A 26,036-nucleotide genomic window follows, 5' to 3' on the forward strand; every position below is an offset into this window, starting at 1 on the left:
GTAATCAACTAAACATGCAATCTACGATACTTTTCATCTTTCTTCGTTCCTTTTTTTTTTTTTCTCTCTCTCTTTTTGCCTTCCTCTTTTTTTACTTGCACTAATAAATTTCGCTCATATATACATCCACAGTTCTCTCCTGCTTCGATTCCCTCCGGAGAGTCGTGATATACACGTACACGCGTAACACGTGTATTACGTAACCTTATACATATATATATATATATATATATATACACCATATACGGATGGATCGGCGAGTGTTAAATTGCCGGCAAAGTGACTTGATTCTTCGGATCAAACTTTTATTGGACACGGAATGAGTTTTCAACGGTCCCGCGTACAGCTCCCGCCGGGGCTGCGTATACAGTCAGAAAAAGAGAGCGGATCAGAAACTGTGGAGGGAATGAAAAATGAAATAAAATAAAAAGTAAAAATAAAAGGTAAAAAAACGGAGGGACCGTGAGCGGCAGACGCGTAGTATATATATTTATACATAAATATACTTATATCTTTTACACGCTTTACATTCGATTCTACTCTACACGACAAACGAAAAGTAAGAAAAAAAGTTGAAGAAAAACGGTCGTTTATCCCGACTCCAGCTTGGCAATTACAAGTTTTTTTATTCCTCTTTTTTCCTTATCACATTTTCAATTCATTCGTCATCTCCCTTCCGCACTTCCGCGTTTATTATCATTATACGGAGCTGCGACTGAAATTGAAACAAATGTGTTTTCATCGCGATTATTACATTCGGTATATTTATACTTATATAATGTCGAGCAAGCCGCTCTAGGACTCGCATTAAATCCGTACCTATACACAGGATCGTGCTCCGCGGCGAGCGTTGAGATGAGTGCAAAAAAAGAATGCAGAAAAAAAAAAAGAAAAAGAAGAAACGCGACTATTATATCACCGAGCTGCAGGATATATATAGGAAAAGAATCCGGGCGCGTATATCACAAATAATTCGTGGATGCGTAAAATCCCGGCATTTGCCCATTTAGTCCAACAAACAGCGCGTAACAATTTAAGAGGCTGCTTAAATTCCCCATTGTGTCGGATATCCATAGGTTTTATAGTTGAGATTTAAGGCACAGCCCGACACCCGTACGCTATACGCCGCGTACGATGCGAGTACCGTTGCGTTATTCCCTTATATGCATTTTATCCATCTAACCGTATAGTTTCAGAGTTAGGCTTGTCTTCCGTGTCACCGTATATCGGTCATCGAAACATCCAGTGGCAACGTCAGCGGGGCGTCGGGGGCGCAGATATACACGAGATAGAGAGAGAGGCGGCTCGCACCGCTGTTGTGACAAACGAGGGCGAGAACTTAGCCACCTTTTTTTTTCGATGTAAAATGACACCCGTGGCGCGATTATGCCACGGCTTTCAACACGCTGTGAAAACCTTTGAGGATCGCCGACCGATGGGAAATTATATTCGTTATATACAACAAACGAATATAAGAAAAGAACTGGTGGCTGCTGTGCGTACCCTCCAGTTTTACACTTATACACCGCACTTTTTTCACGGTGCTCCCGCGCAGCTGGATTAGGTGGATCCAAACGAACGGATCACCTCGGATAACTCGACGACGAATTTTCCTTCTTCGGATGAGGGGAAAACAGACGGGGAAGTAGACGAGAGAAAGGCGAAATTTCCGCGCGTTCAGCGGTCGCGAAGATGTTTGGTATTTGCGCAATGCAATGATCATTATAATAGAGAGACGAAGGAAACGTCAACGTTCCCCGTTGTGCACATATTTATACGAGGATAGAAAATAGACGCTATACGAGTAGGTATATAATATTATGTGGTGGGTACATATTTAACAAATACTTCAGATGGCGGGTACAAGAATTCTTCGAGCATATCCGATATATGTGCGTATGTGTTCGACACGACCGGTGTATACGTACGCATATAGGTATATAGGTATATCGCGGTAGTAAGCTATATACACGTAGACATGTTCGGAGTTAATTTACGGGATATCTCGGATATATTACTCTCTCGACTCATATCGCCAGCTGCTGCTGCTGCTGCTGCTGCTGCTGTAAGCATCGGGCGATCGGGTGTAAAGTATATAATGACGGTATCCAGGAATCCATCGAATCATTATCTTCTTTTCTTACACTGCAAACGTATATCTATAGCTGGTATCCGTACGATCATTTTCTCCCATTTCAGCGCATCGACTGACTGAACAAAAACAAAAAAAAAAATCGTAGGATATTATAGATTCGCGAGGAAAAATTTCAACGCTTTCGGTATTTCGATTTCAACGCGGTGCAGCTGTATAAGTATGGATTCTCTCTACCGTAAGATAAAAGAGGTGAAAAAAAAAAAAAAAAAAACAACTCGCGGAAATTCGAGCCGAAAAACATTGAACCGAACCGAACCGCGTTGCCCACCCAGTCGATGCGATGAAGTATAATTTTGCGTATTAATCGCACTACCTGGCAGGTGTTAAGCAGCGTTCGTTTCTTTTTTTTTTTTTCTCTCTTATTTATTTAAAATAATGATAGAGGAGTGAGGTAGCGGCTAACGAATAATATTATAATGATTGAATAATATAACGTGTAAAATGCTTCAATTTACGTAGCGGACAATTAACTCGTCAGAAATGCGACAAAAGTAGGCAGGTAATATGCTAAGGTGTACGTAATGTATAGGTGTACAGTGTACCGTAAATGAGAGTTTCGCGTGCCAACTGACATAACCCACGATGCACCGGGAAAACTATGTACGTACCTACAACGGGGCGTACGATGAGCCCGTAAGTGCAAAAGCTTCAACTTCAACTTGAGCAGAAGCAGAAGCAGAAGTAGAAGTAGAAGCGGACGCGACGCTCGCTCGGTCTAATTGGTCTCCCTGGTAGCTGATGCATCGGATCTCGTTCCACGTTCCACCTTTACAGTCTCGAGTTGAGCGAGCTGTTGTGGCTCTCTAACTCACTTATATACATATTGCAATCAACTGATAATATGCACTTCTCCCACGTACTCCGTATTAACCAACCCAACCCCATCTCTCACTCTCTCTCTCTCTCTCTCTCTCTCTCTCTCTCTCGCTCTTTCTCTTTATCGTAGGTGAAACGTAATTTCCATCATACATTGTATAGATACGTGCGTAAAGATTACGCTCGCATAACGTTACAAGCGTTATACGTATGTACGGCGATAGGTATACGCGACGCGAGGTTTGACGTTTGCAATGGAATATTTCTCCGCTTGGAAATAGCGCGTTTCGCGCTCGCGTTATTATATACCTGTATAAAATATGGGGATACGCACCGATGAAATAATCACTAATCCGTTACGATATCCATAGATCTATCTGCTATCTATACGAACAAATATTGTACACATAATTCTTATCGCATAAAATATCAGTTTGTCTTTATACACAGATTAGAAATCGTGTTTAATTGAAACGATTAAAGATAAGGTCTCGCGTACCACACGCGGGTATTATTAAACGAGACAAAACCGTTTCACGCATCGTATCATAATGCGCTGTAATAATATCTAATTTACACAGAGACGCGAATCGAATGAAGCAAAAAAAAAAAATATTTAAATCGAAGAAACTGATTTTTGTAATGGGAAAATTGGAACGTCGTACGTGTACGTATTAATTACACACGTATAACAAGACTATAACGTGTACAGGGAGGACAGAGTTTAAGTTGGGTAATCAATTTTACCCGTTCGCGACGGTTTCCTATGCCGCACGCTCATTGTATTATAGCTAGACACGTATACGGTTGTCGCGCGATATATTCTTACAAGTTTAAGTACACAGAACGGTGTGTATAGTGAGGAAACCGGGTGAACGCGTTCTCTCCGGTATAACGTGAGTGCCGCTCTAGAGACTCGAGCACATATCTCAAGTGAATTTAGCATAGAGTTCTCTAAGAGTGGTACTCGCAGCCCCTCCTTGGCCAGCATAGGTGGTTATACGTACGTACGCACGGCGTACGATTCCACGAGAGGAAGGAAGAGAAAGAGGCGCAATGAAATAAAGAAATAAAGAAAGAGAGAAGGAGGAAAGAAAGAAGAAGAAAGAGTGCGAATACTAGGAGGAGAGAGATCTTAGATTGTTGTGTACACCTCGTATATACCACCCTTCCCTCCGCATAAGCCGACACGCAGAGCAGTTGCGAAATTGTTCTATCATTAAAATTATAATAACTATAGCCGAGCTGTAACCTACGATGCTAATTGTTAATTAATCCAGAGAGTTCCATTGTAATCGTTCTGAGACAGTGTTAATGCTGCAAAGCACGATATTTAGCATCCAGTGCCGACTGCACGTATTTTATATTGTACCTCGTTTAATGCTCGTGAGCTACTCGAGTACCCGAATTACCGTGTACCGGCATTTCAATAACCACTTCGTAATTATTGGGGTAGACGCTTTTAAAGAGCTCCGTGTTCGCGGAGCGCCTCTCGTCGTTTTATTGTATTTCACGTTGATAATGAGACTCGATTATCTCGTGGCCCGACATCCTGCGACAGTATCGAGAATCGGTACTTTTTCATCGACCGAGCCATAACCGATCTCGATGTTTCGTTTCACGTCGGTGGCCAATTGAAATTACGATACGTCGGTGTGCGCCGCAAACACACAATATAGTCGAACAATGAATATCGAGGCAATGGCGATTCACGCCGAATCGAATCGCCGAACAACTCTCATCTCGCGTATAACCGACGCGGTGTACTCCGTGCACACCTCTCCATCTAATTATACTACTTGAGACAAAGACAATTTACATCAGAAGCGGGATGCCATTGTGTCGATGAAACGCCGCATTACGGTCCAGCTCGTCCGTTTCACCTTTTTTTCAAGAGCGCTCTCATACAGCACGTACGCGTACATATACATCGAACACGCTCCGTGCGTCGCGACGCCGCGCGTCAACGATCTTTTTCTTTTCCTTTCCTCAGCAACCGCATACTTCTTTCAGCTCTTCTGCCCGGATTTCACAAAAACGAACTGCAGAGTGCGAAAAGTTGAAAATATAACCCAAACCGATCCATGGAAAAATTTGTTTCCCTAAAAGAGTCCGTCAGACGAGGGTTGAAAAAATGATTGACATCGATTTCAACGCGCTTCCGATAAACCTTTGCCCCGATTACCTTCCCTTTCCCACGTTCCCAAAATCACCCAGTTTGTCCTTCTGTTTTTTTCACCATATTCGGCTCACCCCGCGCTATCTATATTACTTATGGGTACTCGAATTGTGTAGCGACGTATACTCGGAATCTGCACTCGAATAGTTATTATTACAATATATTCGAGGGAAGAGGTTCCTCCCCGCTATACGCAGGGTACGGTGTATGGGCGCATAAACGACACGGGCTTGTAATTATTAGGTAACCGTAAACGCTACACTATACACCTATAGGCAACGCAACAATACACGCTGCAACGGTACAACGTATGATGGATTCCCTTTCATCTCACCACGTGCTCCGTGTAAGGGAGGGTAAAAGAGGGAGGGAAAAACTTGAGAGAGAGAGAAATAGAGAAACCGGAGATTGACCGGGAGAGAGAGGGGCGAATGTACGAGGGGGGGGGAAAGAGTGGGTTGCGCAACGCGTTCTCCATCGGGGCACAGGATATACCAGGGTTTCAAAAAAGGGTGGGAAGTACCGCACCAATTCAGGACAATAGAGCACCAAACACGTTGCACTTATATACCTATTGGGAGAGATTTACGGAGGCGTGGTTTCGAAGATGTTATTTTCCGCTTCTTCTTCTCCTTCTACTATATTCTTCACGCCATGGTCGGAACAAAACACTGACCCCGAAGTTCGCACAGAAATCGAATGAACGGGATCAACGTATAACATCTCGAGATTCGGAAGACCCTTCCGCAGCTCGGGTATGACGGAGAGTTTTTTGATTTTTTTTATTCCTCGTCGCCAAAATTTCGCCGGGATTTGCGATAGAGAGGACGCGGCTGAATACAAACAAACTTTTTCGGTTTCAAGTTTTAGTTGTTTCAAGTACTATAAAGCAAAATGGCCGCCATATAATTAGACCCGTTGGAGCGCATGGCTGATATATGCACGCGCCAATGACCGTCGCATATATTAAGGGCAACCGCCATGCTGTTGTTCGGACTATTACATATTATATATATATATATATATACATAAGCGTATGTGATACATAGACGTATGTAACAACAGCGGCAGCTACGGGGTTGGATTTGAAGCGACGCACGGGGTACGCCAATCGGGGCTGATTTTTAAGGGGGACGCGCTCCGAGCTCAGACGTATAGCTACACGACACGTTATATAGCTATCGTACTACGGGCTACGTAAATGCAACGGGGAGCAGCGAATTAGACGCATAATTTTCCATCACGACGAAGATCAGATTTCGAACCGTATATCAATTCGATACAGCGTGTGTTTTAACGTTGTAAAAATTCGCAACTTCAAAGACGACGCACTTACACGTTTAACGGCGATGCAAGAGGTTTACTTGTAGGCAAATATATTTATAGCAATGCAATAAGATTGATTTGTTAATCTTTTTTTTCTCTATGTATGCAATGGACGTTACACGTGTCGTGGATTATATCGAACACAGAAAATTTATGTGTATTGTATGAAATCTAGAGGCTCTATGTTTAAATAGTATGCGGGATGCAGGCGATAGATCACTACAGAGATATATATGTATATATATAAGTATATTGAACGACAAATCGGGCATGAGAATATAGAGAGTTATAGAGTATAATATAGATAGATATAGATATATATACGTATATGTATAATATGCAAATATGTTATTTAACACAAATAATTGGTTGAATATAAAGAATATAATTTGTGCAAACACGTACCTAAGAAAGCCGAAGAGGAGAAGATGTGATAGAAGTTAGGTGAAGATGGACGGAAAATTTGAATTTCTGATAATATCGATAGCGCATTCTATACAGGTGCATGGGATGCCGATACCGACTATCGATTTATAGTAGTAGGCTACACTCTAGAGCTCTCTTAGACTCGCAGAGATTTCTCTGAAGGCATACCTGTCTGTCGCTTTCATTGTGAGACATCTGAAAAAATAATAGAAATATGTTGCTTGATACCGATCGCACTTTTCAAGATTGTTTTTTTTTTTTTTTTTTTTAATTTTTTTTCTAATTTATTTACTCATTTACTCTGATTTTTTGAAAGCAGATATGCGCATCGTGCATACCCGACACATTGAACGCATTTACGTGTTATACATCAGTTTCCAAATTATTATTGACACTAATTTATTATCAGAGATATCGGAGAACATAACATATACATACAAGGTGGAGATACACATGGAATTCTTAATACTCGATCGAGTTATTTGCGTATCGGCGCGTCGATCTGATCGGGTGGACGGATCTCGATCGACGCCCCTGCACCGGGAGATCCCGTCGTACCTATACGTGTAATCCGTTTGCGTCATCGCGCACGGCTGTACAAACCGATCGGATAATTCGACGTCCCGTTCGAGAAAATCGGTCGGATACGAGCGACGTAACGAAAAGAGAGATGAGAAGAAACTCTCCGAAATTCTGGTTCGTCGAAATTTGCTACGATCAACGATCCCGGTGTAACGTGGAAAATAATTTCGCGGACGTCGTGTGTTTCAAATACGTTACAGATGTATATTCCTTAGGCGCCTTATCGGTCGTGAACATCGAGGCCACTCGCCCGCTGGATTCAATTTCATCCGATCCTTTGCCCCCGCGTGTTATTAGAATAATCGAGTTCGACGTAAGCTCGGGCAGGCCGTAGGTATATATATCATTGCGACGATGATCGGTTCGATCGAATCGCCCACTCCGTCAAGGGTTTACGTGGTATCGGTGGATATCGAGTACATGTGTATATGTGTACGTAAGTACGTTCGTACGTATATATATACGAAGTTACACGGTGTCCCGGAGAGCATAACGCGAGGTGCAGTAACGCGATTGGCTAAGCCGGTCAGCTGCGAGAAGTTTTTGTTTACGTCGCTGACGTTGCAACTTTAGCCCTCGAAACGTTGTATGTGTATCGGGCTTTTTTTTTAGCGAATTTAATATTTATATACCGGGTGACTGATGACTCCGAGTGAAATGAAATTGAAAAAAGTAACTTAAATCGTACAACAATGACATTTCAACGGCAACGATAATAAAAAAAATATATCATGGTACGTATAGGTATATATGTACCGTGCACATGCTCCGCACGTTGCGACGATGAGGGAGAAAAGAATAATGAAAATGAAAAAATGGGATATACCAGCTATTGTACGAAAAGTACGTGTCATTGATTGATACGATCGCGCTGCTCTTGCCGCTGCGACTCTGATGGGAAAATTTTTTCCCGAATATTATTCTACTCGATCCGCACCCCGAATAAATTCTACCGAGCTACCGTCCGTTCGGATCGCAGGTAACCCGGGCGCAGCTACATTTTTTAATCCCTGAGGATCTCGAGGAAACGGAGGATCGATTATTTTCAATTTGAACGGGAATCGCCCGAGTTTTGAGTTTGTAATTCGAACGTACGGACGTAACATTCGTTCGCTGGAGGGCGCAACCGGCTCGAAACAAAACTATTAATGATTTCTATTTGTATTCAGTTTTTCTCCTCTCATAGCTGAGCTTCGCCACTCCCAGGTGAATTATGTGAGAAGTTGGCTTATTTTCGTTAAGTCGCCCTCCCGCGGAGCGAACAAATCGTCCCTCGCTGCCGCTTCGGGCGGCTTTTGTTTTTGATTTTTCTGGGATTAGACTGCCTCTCTCTCCTGCAGGTTCTACGGGACCGTTTCGTACGGATCCTCGTGAACCTCGTTTGGGACCTGCTGCAGCGGCTTCGGTCATTCGGCCGTTTAAAGTTGAAACAACGACCGGTCGGTCGAACCGACCTGGTCCCCGTCTCAATTTCGGCCGACTTAAAGGATACGTATAGGTAGTAGTAGTACGTATCTACGTGAATTTCAATTCCACATATCTGTGCAATGGTCTTTCTAATTTCTCCGTGATTTTGCGCGCCTTCCACGATGCGATCGCTGCAGGGGAGAAGAGGTGTTAACTTGTTTTGTTTCCGAACACCCTATAGATTTATTATACGGTATATTTCCTCGGCTAACGACTGTGGTATATATGAGGGACGAAGGAATAGCTGGACAAGTGGGCAAACAAAACTATTAATATAGCGCCAAATTTCTACTACCCAAAAGATTGAGGGTCAGTTTAGGTATTATATAACGACTCTGAGGTATATAGAGGGGTATTATATACCTGCGGAGGATCGGCAGCTTCGTATATGGGTTTGAAAGGAATCCTGCGGAGTCGAAATAAGCTGAAGAGTCATCGTCAACGCGCGGAACGGCTAATGATCGACGCTTTTGAGCTACCGCGGTTTCCGTTCAACGCGATGCTGACGATGCGATGTGCATGCGGCTAGAATATACATGCGCTCTCCCATAGGTACGTCTTGAAAATACATAACCGAAGGATTTCGTATAATCGAGAAAAAATTCTAAAACAATGAGTCTCTAAATTCGACCGTGACTAATTTTCTCATACAGCGAAACTAATCGACGCGAGACCGAGCCACAGATTTTTCGTAAAAATAAATCATTTTTTAATCGGGTTTAATATGCTTTTCTGACGTATTTTGGCCTCGGGAATCCGAATCTGGAAGAAAAATTGACCTATCTCTAAAATTGACCGAGTTATCGCCAATTTTCACTTTTTTGGGGTCAAAAATAAAAAATTGATTTTTTAGTCTATATTAATGCAATTTGAGCTCAGGAATCCGAATCTGGAAGAAAAATTGGTCTATCTGCAAAAATGACCGAGTTATCCTCATTTTTTCGCATTTTTCAGCATAAATTTGAGGATATCTCGAAGGGAAAAAATCGCAGCTCAATTTGGACAACGGATTCGTGTTCCTGAGGTCAAAATACATAAGAAAAGTGCCATACGATCAATTTTAAAAAATAAAAATTTTTGGTCAAAATTTGAAAAAATCGTAAGGGGTACCCCTTGGAAAAATCTCAAATTTTGACCAAAAATTTTTATTTTTTAAAATTGATCGTATGGCACTTTTCTTACGTATTTTGACCTCAGGAACACGAATCCGTTGTCCAAATCGAGCTACGATTTTTTCCCTTCGAGATATCCTCAAATTTATGCCAAAAATCGCGGAAAAATAGGGATAACTCGATCATTTTTCAAGATAGATCAATTTTTCTTCCGGATTCGGATTCCTGAGCTCAAATTACATTTAGATAGACTAAAAAATCAATTTTTTATTTTTGACCCCAAAAAGCTGAAAATTGGTGATAACTCGGTCAATTTTAGAGATAGATCAATTTTTCTTTCAGATTCGGCTTTCTGAGGCAAAAATACGTCAGAAAAGCATATTAAACCTGATTAAAATAATGATTTTTTTTTTGCTCAAAAATCGAATTTTTTTTTGGTTTTTCAAGAGTAATCTCACGTATAATCAGCTCAGGAATCCAAATCTAAAAGCCAAAATTATCTACTCATGCAATCGATCGAGTAATCATTAGGTGGAAAAAGTTTTTCACTCGATATTTTGAGGTAGCCCACTCGTTTTTTGAATAAATAATTAATCAAGTGGGGTACTCAGAGCAATAAAATTTTGTTTCTGGTCAAAAATCGTAGGAATTATCAAAAAATTGTCGATTGTGATTGTTTTGTATCTGAATATTAAAAATCTCCTCCCTTACATTTGTTTTTGGTACAAGATTTTTTTATTTATATAGAGGGATATACACGTGAAATGCCTGCAAATTTTCGTACGCAACGTGTAGGGGTACGCGTATTTATGAAAGACTCAATTTTTCGAACGATAAGCGTACGTGTTCCCAAACGACGGAAATTTGAATAAATCATCGGAGCGAACGGGACAGCTATCAAAAAATGGGGAGAAGAAAAATAGTAACGATAAATAAAAAATGAAGAAGGGAAAAAGGAAAAAAGGGGAGGGGCGCCGGCGGGCGTCGCTCTGGACTCACGTGTTTAAAATTACAATAAATATCCCGCCAATTAAAGGCAGTGTTTTTACAGATGACACGCACTTCGGTATCCCTACTCCATTTGCCTATGGTACACAGGCACGGTGCTCGCGCGCCAGCCGCTAATGATATTGGTTTAGGCGCATCATTTTTACAATTACTAATAAATAACGAGGCTATGTTGTGCCAGGCAGTCACTCTGCTCCTCTCCTCTCCTCTCTCCTATTTTTCTCTCTTTTCCTCTCGTGCATAACGTCTATAACCAGCGCGTCGGTTTCCCTCCCCTCCTCCCCCGTATTCCTGCACCTCCGTCGGACGACCGACCGTCAGGAGCTTTATACTCGCTGGCCGTCTACCCGTATAGGTATACGTGCGAGCATCACGTGTGCAGTGAACCCCGTTGTAGGTATACGAGAGAAACGGCTACTACTGCACCTACTCTGCATATACTTGCGGCCTTTGACGCCGAGCAACCCAAACCGCCATGTTGGTGCCGCTATGCACGCAGCTCTGTTTTCTCAGCCAACATCAGAAAACAAAATAGCTGCTGCCGGGTGCAGCAGCTCCTCGCTATATACTCTCTATGGGAGGATCGCCGCAGCCGATGATCATGGCGTTCCTTGTACGTACCGCGCTGCACCGCGTAGATGCAACGCTTTGCACCGATGGACCCGCCGAGTCGTACTCGAGATTGGGTCGAAACGCCGCACACGAGTCGTGTAAACAAGCGGACATGGCGCGATCTCCGTAAATTCACCGTAAATTACATCATCGGTGGTACGTTACCAACTCCGTGAAATATCGCGCGGTGTACGGGTATAATAAAATACATATTTCCATTCGATACGTACGAGCGATTCAGCCGCATACGGTGATATGGAAATGTGAGAAAATGGTGAAAAAAATGGACGAAAAATGAATAAATAAATTCAAATGAAATTCATATGTAGTGGAGCGTTTGTAAGAGGGACGGGATTCGTTACGGTGTAAACGTTAATAATTAGAAAACAGTCGCGTACCTGCAAGCGCCTTTTATACGTGTGTATAGATGCGGACGACGGTGCGATGTAACGTTAACTCGTGTATATACATACATACATATATTTCCAATTTAAATCAAACCTAAGCGAGACGAGTAGAAAACAGGAGAGGAGATTGAGAAGAACATATAAAAGAAAAGAGTAGATGAGTTCCGAGGTTCTACTCGTCCGTTGACGTAGACAAGTCTAAAATGAAGATTAAACGTAAATATTTCTACCTGGGACTGAACAGATGAAAGAACTACACGGCCCTGCTCTCCGGTAACTGCTGCTTCTGCTGTTGCCTTCTTCATCATCGTCTCCTTCTCCTTCTTCTCCTTCTTCTTCTTCTTCTTCTTCTTCTTCTTCTTCTTCTTTACCTATACGCGTCCGCGGTCTCGCACACGTACGCCACATATACAAGAGTTACTTTCCGGCTGCATGCGGAGGGCCGACTTGCAGCGAGCGCCATACTACGATTCTCTTTTCATCTTATTCTTCTTCCTCTTCATCGGCTTCTTCTCTTATTCCCCTCGGTTCGAGGTGCATCCGAAGCCGAAGTGCAGCAGCAGCAGCAGCAGCAGCGGGACCAGCAGCGCGGAGGCTCTGACAGAAAGTGACCCGCCCACCGAAGTAATCTCAACTCTCAACGAAAAGCCGGGCAACTGATTCATCAGCGAGGGATAAATCGAAAGAGACCTTAAAAACAAAAGAAGAACGAAGGTAGTGAACCCTCCCCCGCCGACCTCATCGACCACCCGTTGAAGATGAATTAGAAAGATAACAAAAACAAAAAAACAAAGAAGGGAAATAAATAAAATGGAAAAAAGAAGAGCGAAAGGGAAGAGCGAGAAACAAGCGGGGATAGCGCGCACATATAGACGGGGTGCGTCAGCAACGCCCAATCATATATAAATTACCATTTTAATTTCCCACCCGTTCGAGAGACAAATGATTTAATTCATTCTATCAATTATCGAGGGAAGACCCTCGAACCGCTTGTTTGTTTTTCATTTCGATTCTCGATACGTCCGACGATTATCATCATCGCGCGTCCAACGAATCCCGCGCGATTACGAACGGGCGAACTCACCTCTCGCATCGCTGTTGCATCCACCGAGCGAGGAGATGCAACGGCGAGGGAACTGCGGCAATAACAGCGACTGTACGCGCTGCCCTGATGATCGCGCCCCCCGGCCGGACTACGACGTATCCCGCGTACCTCCTTGACCAACGTACGTACATAATACACCGATATCCCTTTTATATATATATATATACCCTACGTTATGTGCACACTAAGTATGCGGCGAGGATATACACGGATACAACGGCGCCAGGGAACGCGGAGGATTGGAGGAGAACTCCCGGAGAATTACAGAAGCGAGCTTCTTGTTCGCTCCGGGCCCCCTAGCCTGGCTGCGATCGTATTTGGCCCTTATTCTTTCAACTCGCTGCGGACTTCGCACGATACCGTACGCAAAAATCGCACGGGGTTCGCCCCGATTCTGGTATAATATTACCGAATTATATCATTGAAAAGTTTTTCTATATAACTGGATGCCGTTGAAAAGCAAGAGTTACCCTCTGATATACCGAGGAAAAAAGTCTTCGACTGGATCTCCCCGATACGTTGCTATTGTTTTACACGTACTCGAAAGATTCCATAGAAATTTTTCGCGCAACGTATAGAAATGCAACGAGACATGGACCCCTGTAACCTGAAACCGGTTGTCCGGGTCCGCGACTAGGTCAGTTACTCGAAGATTTGCAAAAGTTTCGGTGTATATAGCACAGATCGGAGCTCATTAGGCGACTGGATATAGGTATATATATTCCGCTGTGTCTGCCCCGTGTAGTTTGCATAGTGAAAAATGCTCCTTTTTCAAATCTCACAAAAATGCGCTCCATTCTCCGCTGTACACTGGCGTATAACTGTACACTGCCGTGCCGTATACTCGCTGTTGTTGTTGTTTTTTTTTCGAATTCACGGGTAAGTTGGTTGGAATGTTCGTTTGCGCGACCGGGTGATAATGCGCTGTTTTCTCGCTCCGAGATCGAAATGAGCATTGAACGGGTAAAAACAGGACGGCGCTGTCGATTGGCAAACGGTGATATCATTCGAGAACGATGACGAGATACATTTCTGCATTACACGTGTACATGGAAGTCATGCTCGGCGCCTCCGGTACACAGCATTTTGTTTATTTGTTTTTGTAAATATACCCGAACCACACTTTCCCGTCCGTTGATCCGAGAACGGGCGACTTGAGTTATTAAGGTTCGCAGATTTGCGATTTGTGAACCCGCGGTATGTGTAGTACCACCACGGTGGTGTTTAAGCCTTGATGATGCTTCTTGCGTATTATACACGCCGTGTTGCCGGATTTCGTGTACACGCCACAGTCGCGTCTTCTTCTTATTCCTCTTCTTCTTCTTCTTCTTCTTCTTCATTCTTTGCACACGCGTTATATGTAACGTGTTGTTTCGCTCGGACGTTGCCACGCGGATATATTTCGCTCGCCGTTATCTCTAGAAACAATATTATCACTTTGCTATAAATTTCGATGATTTGTTCGATATCTGCAGTCCGATGCAACGGCCCTTATGCATCAGAACGTTGCACCGAATTTGCGCTGATAATATTTTTTTCCCATGATATCCCAGCGTGGCTCTCCGATTCGTTACCCAAAATTTATACATGCGGTATATAACCTCGGGAAGGATCTTCTTGATAAATAGTCCCTAATTCTTGTCCTAATTATATGTTTACAGGTGCGGGAGTTCATCGGGCACCTCGCCGCCGAGTGAACTAACCCAGGTAGAAAGTTATCTTGGCAGAATAAGTTTCAGCCTAGCCGCTAGCCTCATTTAATATTGGCTTGCGAGGTTCGTACTGCGACATTGGCTTTAGGTTGCTGCTAGGTACAATTGCAGTTCAGGATTTCGAGATATGTTGCTTGGTTATTACCTTTGCATTGTACCTAGCCGCGACCTAAGTATACGTGATAGCTTTACTTTTGCGAAAAGTGGGGTTAGGCTTACAGTGACATATATGTATATGTTTAAAATGTTCAGTACACACGTGGTTCATCGATAAAAGTAGTATACGTACGCATCTCACGTATTTATCTTTTTCAATTTTATTTTATATGATTCGATTTATAAAGGTATATGGATGATACTAAGCAATAACGTCTTAGCCAACATTTTGAAAAAAATCGAATTATTATATGATGAACGTATCCAGTGAATGTTAAAATGATAAAATAACGTTAAAGACTCAAATTTGTATTTTTGTTGGTTAGGACGGTATTGGTTAATACCGTCATACACGTATAGATCTTCTATATGAACCATACAATTATATCGCAATTATATTAAATTTTCCATTGTTATATACGGTGTGTATTTATGCTATGCTAATTTTCTTTCTATAGCTTTTTTGAAATGGATCCCAGTAGGAAGAGAAAATTAGCCTTGACACGTCTACGCGTACGTAAGTTTCGGGCACTTCGAAAACTTAAAAAGAAATTTGAAAATGAACATCAAAGTGAAAGTGATTCGACTGATGATTCTAGTGACAATAATTACCAAAGAATCGCAGGCAATGAAATCGAAAGCGAGAGTAGTGTAGATCGTAATTATGGTCCAAACGATGAAGTAGAGCCAGTGAATAGAAATGACAATAGTTCGGTAAATGATGACGAAGTAGAGGAAACTGACGAAGAAAATAATGCAAATAACGATCAAATGGAAGCCATGCATGATGAAAGTGAAAACGAAGTCAACGAGCCCAATCCTCTACCTGACGGTTTCAACGCTGATCAAAATGATGTTGAAATAAATCAGCTGAGGAAATGGGCCATAACTTATAAGATTGCTCATGCTCATCTCGATCCTCTTCTTAGGATTTTGAAAGCCAGGTTACTTCCAAATTTACCAGCGTCTTCAAAAACCTTTTTGAACGCTGCTGGGGCAAAATATAAGGTTAAAAGGATGAGAGATGGTAATGGATCTTTTGGAGAGTTTGCATTTATCGGCATTAAAAAAGGATTGATGGAATGCGTAAATACCAATGCGCACAATCATACACGTGTAATAGACTTACAATTCAACTGCGATGGTCTATCGTTATCAAAATCAAGCTCGCATCATATATGGCCGATACTCTGCAAATTGCATTCTAATTTGGCTCATTATGAGCCATTTGTTGTTGCCTTATATTGTGGGGAATCAAAACCTAAGGACGTTTCAAAATATGTGGAAGAGTTCATTGCAGAAATGAATGACTTGTTGGAAAATGGTGTCACAATTGCAGAAGTGAACTACGCAATCAAAATCAAGTGTTTCATATGTGATACGCCAGCAAGAGCATTCTTGAAATGCACAAAAGGTCACACAAGTGCGAATGCTTGCGAAAGATGTGAAACACGAGGTGTGAGAGTTCAACGGACGATGACATATACAGCAATAGATGACAATTTACGAACCGACGAAAGATTTCGAAATTTCTGCGACCCTGAACATCATCACAAAGCTTCACCTCTCATGCTGATCGAACCAACTATTGATATGATATCATTGTTTGTACTCGATTTCATGCATTTAGGGTTTCTTGGCGCGAGTGCGAAATTGACAGATTGTTTGTGCTTAAATTCCTCACCAAAAAAAATTAGTCAGATAAGCAAAAATGAAATATCACGCCGATTGATTCATATAAAATCGCAGATACCTTGTGAATTTCAACGGCAATTAAGAACTTTGACTAATTTTTCTAAATGGAAAGCCACTGAACATAAACTTTTCCTACTTTATCTCGGACCTCTTGTACTGCAAAAAATTTTGAACACAGTAATGTATAACCATTTTATATTATTGCATTTAGCCTCTCGACTTCTGTGGTCTGAAGAAACGGCATCAACACATATTGATTCTGCAAGAGCGTATTTACTAACATTTTTCTTAGATGCTCAAAACATATATGGAGCCGAATGGGCCACAGTTAACATGCACCATCTCATTCATCTAGCAGACGATGTAGAAAATTTAAAGTGTAGTTTAAGTCAAATTAATGCTTTCCCATACGAAAATCTTTTGGGAAAAATTAAAAGATTTCTTCGATCACCTTATCGATCGGTAGCCCAATTATGTCGTAGGCTCCATGAGCAATCTGTTGTGAAAGAACCAGCTACATTATTGAGTGATGCCATCAACATTTTGAAAGTGAAAAACGGACAAATTTTCAAAGTAAAATATAAAGGTTGTACTTTCTCTACCGCCTCACCCAATAATACCGTACTTTTGAAGAATAACAAAATTTTTCTAATAAAAAGAATTTGTTGGTACAGAAACTCCATAATGATGAAAGGAGTATTGTGGAAAGTGAAAGATTCGATTTTTTCAGTTCCAATAGAATCGACAAATTTCAACATCTGTGAATTACGTGCGAAACCATCATCACTTCCAACTATTATTTCTATTGATCAAGTGAAAACTAAAATGATGAAAATATCGTTGAATTTTGCTGAAGATGAAATGCAACGTGTCTTTGGTATTCCTCTATTACACGAGTAGACAACAGTAGGTAGTGAAAAAAAACGATAAAAAATAATAAATACAGTTAATGATGATAAAAATACGGCCTGAGCCAAAAATCTCAACTAACTATTCAACAATTCTATAAATGAGCAATTTATCTGAATTAATTTTTCCAAATAAATGTCCAATTAACGTTGGATTGTATAATTTGCAAGCTGGAATTTAAAATAATTATCGAAACATAATTTAAATAATTATTAAATGATGGTAAAACTTCTAAAATATGAAATAAGTTTATCCATTTGTGCTTGTTTTGTTATAATATACAAATCAAATTAATACGTAAAATATTTTCAAAAAACCTGGAATTCAAGTTTGCCGCCCGCGCCACTACCATGCGCGAAGCGAATGCGCAAGCGGTGGGTATGTTACGCACGTTTTCTGTGTTTGTTTGCTTCATATTCATATTTATATTGTGGATATTCTTCGTTGAACGTGATTAACGACCAAATTTAAACAGGTAAGTAAAAATAATATTCACTCTGTTATAATTACTAGTGGAGAAAAGTTTGATAGTTCATTATTCTTGACTTGTAATTCGTAACAATAATTTAGAGGTTAAGTTCAATGATTTCCGACCGGTCTGATTCATTTTTCCATGTGGTTCTTTCTTAAATGTTTTTGTAATTATTGTAATATTTTCATTTTTACCATTTTTGGAATTTTCACCCCCTTGAAAGGGGTAGTTTTTCCAAGTATTTCAAAAAACCCGGAGGTATGACACTCTCCTTATTAGTATATTATTCACAGATATGTCAGATGAGGAAATAAGTGACGAATCCGAAAATTCGCAAAGAATTTATCTATTTCACATTGTCGAGTTCATTATTAGAGGGAGACGGAAAGATAACCAAAGGATGACCGATATTGTCCCATCTTTCTGGATCAATTATGACATTTCAAAGAAAAAATACACTTGTCCATTCGGACCTCCGCCATACACAGGTCTTCACGACTTAGTGAAGACGCAGGGCCCACCAGATAAAACTTGGAAATTATATAATGTCAAAATAAGAGGACAAGCAGGTTATTATCAACAACTTTCATAACGGAAAAAAATTCATCAAAACATTTACTGTGGGAAATTGTAATTCCTATTTTTAGAAACATATGAAGAGGCCGAACTAAGTTTAGAAAAATTGCAAACAAAAGAAAATGCTTTCACAACCGATGCTGATGGTGATTCGCAAACAAAGGTCATGCAGGTAGAAAAGGCTTTCAGGGTTCAACAATTGAAAAAAAGTCTTGATCAACTTAAAACTACTATGGATCATAGAAAAAAAAAACTTATAGTTGGAAAAAATAGATCTGATTCACTATCGGATGATGAGCATGGTAAAATTTCAACTCTCTAACTATAATTACTCTTGCAAATGACTAGAAATCATTTTCTTATAAAAATTTGTTTATTTTTTGCCATTGATACACCATCAGATACGCCACCCAGTCCTCCGGAAGGTTGTCTATCAGAGCTATCATCAGATACTGAAGTTGTACAGAAGTCAGTGCCAACTAAAAAAAAAAAAAAACTATTTGCTAATAGAGAAAATATTCTGAAAAAGAACACGGTCAATACTACGAAGCCTTCAAAATTAACTGGTACTCTAAAAGAAAATGCGACGAGCCATTCTACAAAAAAGAAATCAACTCCTCCGATTAACGAGAAAGCTATCGTTAATGATACAAAGAATGCAACAGCGTCTTCTAAAAAAATTAAAGATAACACTGATAATGTCAAATCATCTACACCAATTAGTTCTTCTTGTGATGACCGTCAACGCTCAAAAAATCCAAACAAAGTTTCTAAGACTTTTACAGAGAATGTCCGAGATAGAAACTACAATCTTCCTGCGGTGCCTACGATTATTGCCAACACTAATATAAATGAACAATTCATTGTTCCGATCAACGACAAAGCCACTCTTGATAATCCAAAACACATAACTTCTGCAAATATTAATATGATGCACAATGTTGAACGATCCACATGTACTAATTTTCTCCATCAAAATCGTCAACTTTCAAGCATTTTGGAAGAAAATGCTACAGTGGATACAAATATAATCCAAGATAATGATTCCAATTTTCCTGCGGGTACAATTATTACCCACGATGGTACAATTCTTTTACCAGGTTCGTAAAAGTACCATAAAATTACCTGGAATCAAATGATGAACTTCATTATAATTAGAAATATAGTTTTTTCTGATTACACCGGTCAACAGAATTTTGTGTCTGGGCTTTGGATGTCAAATTTCGAATTCTTCCACGTAACTAATAGAAGAAAAAATAGTTTTATTAGCTAAACTTTGCTTTTGTAGAAACTAGAATGATATTTCGGAGTTTGATAGAAATTATATATTTTCTCAAACATTTGTTGTAAATAAATAACAATTGAACAAACTTCAGTTTAGCATTAAAATCACTTTTATTAAGATATAGGTATTGATCAATAATAAACTACAGACATAAAAGAATTATTGATAAGCAATAAAGTTCAAAAATGAATATTTTTTTGTGCTTCTTCTATGTTTGTATGGACTTTTCCGTATCAAACCCCAAGAAAAAAAAGCAAACTTTATTAGTAATAAATGAAGATTTCAGTTATTATTCAATGTACAGAATCCAAATTTTTTAATTTAAATACTAACTCGAAAAAAAATTGGTTTTGTTGACCTGTGTTATCGAGGTTGTGAAATAAATGAGCGATTTCACGTGAGACGGATCAGTCACCTCTCAGATATTTTTTTAATTTTGCATGTCGATTATCCTCGAGGAGTTAGATTTTTATGCCAAAGGACAAAAATTTTCGATTGTCACTCAGTGTTTTGAAAATCTTTCAAAACTTAATTATTGAATTAACAATTGATGAACAACCATTTTTTAGAGTATCTATTTTTTATACATTCTATGACATTTTCCAAATAAAAAAAACAAAAAAAATTGTGTCTAGCATTATTTTTGGCAAAGTTATGAATCTTTACAAAAAACCTTGCCCGAATTTGTTTATGCAAATAACTCAACGAATTTTACATTCATTAGATTGTCCTTGGGTACAAAAATCTAGCTCCCCAAGGACAATCGACATGCAAAATTGAAAGAAATATTGAGAGGTGACTGAGGACTGAGAGGATCTGTCTCACGTGGAATGGCCCATATACTTTCCATGTATTGCAGACGATAATCATGAAATATTCCATAAACAAATACCTCGAGACGAGAATATTGCTAACAATGTCATTGAAGTATCCGCAAAAAGGATTTACACAAATCGAGAAGGTAATGATTTGATTAGAGGATCAAAAAAATTGTCTTAGCTATATACAATATACAATATACATATATATGTTTTTTCTTTTTATCACTTTTTCTAAACTCTGACATTCATTTTCAATGAATCCAGAATATACCGAGATTATGCTTAAATTAGCATCTCTTGAAATGGAAGTCAAAACAGTGTCACGAACAATGAGCAGGATTGAATATCTACTTCAGCAAACATTACCGGGCTACGGCCAAGATGAGCAGACAGCCAATGAGCGATTTGGAACAAAATTCCCAATAAAAAATATCGAAGATTTACATGATCTCGAACAGAAATTGAATGATTCGGCATTGTGCAAAGATATGGTAGAGTAGTACTACGATAGTGTCACTTAATCATTATTGTTTGTCCTATATATGTTGTATTACTGATGACAACTATTTTCATATTATTTTAGAAACGGCTTATCAGTCGACAAATAAATCCGGAGGAGACACTTTCCAAAAATGTGACAGCAGTAATGAAAAAGATATTGAGTCGAGACGTTGCATTGCTTTTTACAGCTACCAGAAAGATGGAAAAGAAAATTGTATTCAAGTTGAATGTTCCGAATATCTGTAACTGTATTGTAGGTGAGCACAAAGTAACTGTAATTGATACAACTTCTGCGTTATGTCTTTTCTTTAGATATTTCGCTTTTGAAAGTGTCTATAAACTTTAAACAATTTTACTTTGACCTGCAGAAACTTTAACATCCCGGATAAATGCAGTCGAATCGAAAGTCTATGCCGCACTAGGAACAGTCTTTACCAATTCAAAAGATTGGGAAGGTTACAGAATAAATCGGACCAGAAAAGAGAAGATTGACGAAAAAAGTGATATAATTATATACGCTTAAGCGAATAAGACATTTTCTTCACAGTTTAAAAGTTTATTGCAGTTATATAATACCCATAATTTATTACTTGTTACTCCACCATAATATTCTTCAGTATATATTGATAATAAACGTTAATAACATAAATGATAACTGTATAGTGGATTGTTAATACTGCAATTTATTTCACGTTTACCTCTAAAAATCCCGAAGCCTAGCTACAACCTGAATTGATCATATTGGTACTAGCTAAATTACGAAGGTTGGCCCAAGATAAGTAATTCAACCTGCTGCTAGCTAAAATGAGCGTTACAAACCGAGCTTGCAGCAGTATAGTTAAGCTATGCCGCACCAAGATAAGAACTAGCATAACTAGATCGCGGTTAGCTTCTGCCAAGATTAAATTTCTACCTGGGAATGAAATGAATTTTTACTGCAGATATTGAAAGATCGAGCGCGAGAATATAACGAAAGTATCGAAATGTAAAGGGCGCGAGGATTCGCGTGTGCGAATATCCTTGCTGAATCCGCGGTATCGGCTGAAACGAGTTTAGAGCTTAGGGTTTTCTAGGGGCCCTATGCGAGAGCCGCATTCGAATTATGTATGCTTCTGCTTTTACTATATATCGCGGATATTGTACTATAGATGCTCGATAAACCGCTCGGACCGCGTCGTCGTAGATAAATACATATATCGCGTTGTATCGCGATGGTCGGGATTTCACGATCGGCGCGAGTATCGTGGAGGGTTTAAAAGTGGGCGAGCCCTACGCCACTGGACGGCTACGGTTGGATGTATCAATGTCAGGCCCTAATAACACCTCGGCTTTGCCAGCAGCTCTCGAGATCCGGACTCCGACTGCAGGAGTTCTTTTTCGTATCCGTGTAACTCGCTGCGTATACACCGTATACGGTACAGGTATAAGAAAACTTTGAGGAACGAACCGAGGGCCAAGCGCCCCGAATAATTTTGCCGCCGTGGAACAGCCCTCCGAAAAAAGGCCGCGTATAGCCACCGCATAGCGCCGCTGCCCATGTTTCACCGATGTAATTTCGACCAATGATATAATTACACGTCGTTCGCCATTATATCTCGATTGCTCGAATTATACAAAGCGACCACCACATTTTTCGGGGATGTCCGTGCGTGGTATAACTTTACATACCGAGGTACGGCCGCGTGACGTTGCGCGATATGCGAGCGTCTCTCATATAACGTACCCTCCGAAAGTACGAATTATTCTCTCTTCCCGATGATATCGCCTGCAGTGCGGTAAAAGTCGATCCCGATGCTCTTGAACCCGAAGAGATATTTTTCACGGTGGCCACGCTCGCGATATCCACCTGAATTCCCGATGCGGCCGTTAATTATTACAGCCGATATATCCGTAAGAACTGGTGCGAAAAACCGTTTCGCATTGTTCCGCGGACTCGAAATATCATCCATGACTTATTTTATTGCCAGGATCACGAATCGACGGAGGAAAAAAACATCGCCGATATGTTTCAACGATGTTTTGTGCGACGACACACAATAACGCGGCATATCGCCTCCGTCCCACCGTCACCTGCAGGAGCCCACGATTCCATCAGTACACGAGAGCTGCAACGCCTGTAGCTTCTTCGTTTATCGTATAAATAAAACTATATTTCGAAACGGTTCGATCATATTATGGGCACGTGCACATGCGCACGTATACGCGTACGTGTGTGTAGATGTTCTCGAGGATCGAGCAGGTATAGGTTGTACGGATATATACGAGGACGACGGTTGATGACAGGACTTTTTTTTTTTTTTTTTTTTTATCTCGCTTTAATTTCTCGCTTTCTGATCGGTTCTTTGGTGAACGTGGTAAGCGTGGCATCGTCGGTCTTACCAACGCTATTGTATACCTGATCGTACAGCTCCGCGCTGCCGCGGCCGGTCGAGCTCGATCGACACGGAATTTCGAGACTCCGCGTAATGGGGGCAACGAAAGCATGCTCGAGTTTTGACGCCGGATTGGCGTCGATAATGGAAGGATTTCGTGTGCCCGAACTAACAACCAACCGCAGCTATATTTCACCCGTTACCGCCGCTCCGTGTCGCCCGCGAAGAAAACGAGAAAAAGAAATTAAAGAAAAATAAAATAAAATCAAATGAAAATAAATAAAAACTTTGAACAAACGCCGGAATTCTGGGCCTTCGACGATCTGCGATCGGTGGAAATCGGTGCGAGTGCGATACGTTCGATTATATGTATACGCGGAGTTGGGCGCTGCATCTGGACGAAATTAATGAACGCGGTGAGCTCGGAGGTGATTTTGAAAATGGAAAAATTCTCTTCACTCGCAAATTCGGATTATGCATACAGATCGGTGGTATCGATACGCCTTGTGTTGTACGCGGAGAACGCTCGTAGATCGTGCGTAGCGATTATCTGCAGCTCCGATCTTCCAGAAATCTTCCGCGTCCGTGCGGCGCGATGATCGATCGTCATTTATTCAATCCGCTCTGATTCTCGAATCGTTTCCTCGATTCGAGCGTACAGTTTTAAAATACGACCCATGTTATATATGTGTATATATCTTAGAAATTATATAATCGATCTTATACACCCGTTGCAGCTGATGACTCCACTTTTAGAAGTTATACCACCCCATCGGGCATCTGCAGCCAACTGCAGGAATCCGTCGGACGGTTCGGCGGTAATACGCATGTCTGCGTGATGGAGCCGACGGTTACATATTCGTGTAATAATCTATAGATTTTAATATGCATGAGGAAGGCGTTGCGAGGTCATTAGGTTCTCGAAGACCGCTGTACGCCGCGGTATACCTATACATATAGGTGGGTACGTACGTGACGAGGACCCTTTTGTTTTTACTATTTCGGAATACCGTGTAATAATATCATTCGAAATAAGTTGGCCAAAGTCCGCGTTGGCCGATCCACGACGAAATTCAATTACTCCGCGTACGACGGGGAGACTGATTATTTTCCATGAATTTTCGACGGGGCCCGACCACCGCGTGATCGCTTTAATATAGGGCCGATTTCCGCTCGCGCGACGCGATCATATATACTCAAATGAGTTGCCGGTTTTTGCTCAACAACGTTGCAGCGGCCGCCGCACTCGACCAGAAAGCCACGCGGAGTGCGGGATATGATTGAAGTGGAGAGAAGAAGAAAAAAAAAATAAACGAAGTAGAAGAAGAAGAAGAAGTTGGTAAAAAAATAAGGAAGGAATAAAAGGAGATGAGTATGGTGCGGCCGGGGGATCGGAGGGGACGAGAGGAGAGAAAGGAGAGGGCGATCTGGGACGCTGACTCAATCGGTTTGTATTATTTACATATTCGTTCTGCTCCGTGGATTGTCTCTAGAATCTCTTTCTTTGTCAATTTGTTACGGACTATCCGCCGCGCGGCGGTGCGATGGAGATACCTCGAATATACATATACTTACAAGTTGGAAAAATATGCCGACCTATGTATATATATATATATATATGTGTGTACACCTACTCGCGTAACCCGACAAAGTTACTGACCGTTGGAGTTTGTGCCGCGCGATCCGTCGTTCGAACAACGATTAATTTAACTCATTCAAGGCTAATCGAACGGGATTATCAACGCCCGAACATTCTTCACTTCGATTCGCGCTCCAATTATATATATATGTGTATTTCCAATTGGTGAACGTCATTCGTTACAATGATATTGTTTGCCTCGGATTTATTACGCGCGAGGATTCGATGGACGTTGTGCTTCGAAAAGTGATCGGGGACGATCCGACTTCTATTCTTCAAATTCAAATTCCGTACCCCATCTTCGTAATTCGTATAGTTTAGCCGTACACTTGGTGTAACAAATTCGTCCCAAAGACCAAATTCCCTCGACGAAGAGACGAAATTGACTCGGCAGACTTGAGGATTCCAAGCCGCAGATTTCAAAATTCGAGAAAGAAAAAAATTATTCTTGAAATTCGTCCTCGTTATCGTGTGACGATCGAGTAACAGAAATCGCATCTCCTTTATTTTATCTACATACAGGCAAGAGTCAGCGCGTATCGCGCGGGACCTCCGAAGAGGAGGTCGTAATGCGATTTGGAACGGTTTGACCGCCAGTCACGCAACGAAGAGGCAGACGGAATCGGAAATTAAATCGTTATTTAATGGTAGATAAATTCTCAGCTAACAAAAACCGTCAGCGCGGCGCCAACGCGCGCCTCGT

General features: G+C 40.8%; 2 protein-coding genes across 6 annotated transcripts in view; one reads left to right on the top strand and one right to left on the bottom strand.

Annotated features, from left to right (window-relative positions):
• LOC105684547 (dachshund homolog 2) overlaps positions 1 to 26,036 on the bottom strand; it is a 182,984-nt gene that overhangs the window by 147,462 nt on the left and 9,486 nt on the right. For 3 of the 5 annotated variants that reach the window (XM_048651401.1, XM_048651404.1, XM_048651400.1), the window contains exon 2: positions 7,071 to 7,097. The exons of the other annotated variants lie outside the window; for them this stretch is intronic. In XM_048651401.1, coding sequence (XP_048507358.1) covers positions 7,071 to 7,097 — 27 coding nt within the window. The remainder of the gene's footprint in view (positions 1 to 7,070; positions 7,098 to 26,036) is intronic. 5 annotated transcript variants of the gene reach the window in all.
• LOC125500085 lies at positions 19,629 to 21,983 on the top strand. The gene is made up of 5 exons (XM_048651405.1): positions 19,629 to 19,815; positions 20,860 to 20,961; positions 21,086 to 21,312; positions 21,405 to 21,579; positions 21,691 to 21,983. The coding sequence occupies exons 1-5, from the start codon at positions 19,644 to 19,646 to the stop codon at positions 21,843 to 21,845; spliced, it is 831 nt and encodes a 276-aa protein (XP_048507362.1). The 5' UTR covers positions 19,629 to 19,643; the 3' UTR covers positions 21,846 to 21,983.

This window comes from Athalia rosae, chromosome 2 (genome assembly GCF_917208135.1).
Source record: "Athalia rosae chromosome 2, iyAthRosa1.1, whole genome shotgun sequence".
NCBI classification, from domain to species: domain Eukaryota; kingdom Metazoa; phylum Arthropoda; class Insecta; order Hymenoptera; family Athaliidae; genus Athalia; species Athalia rosae.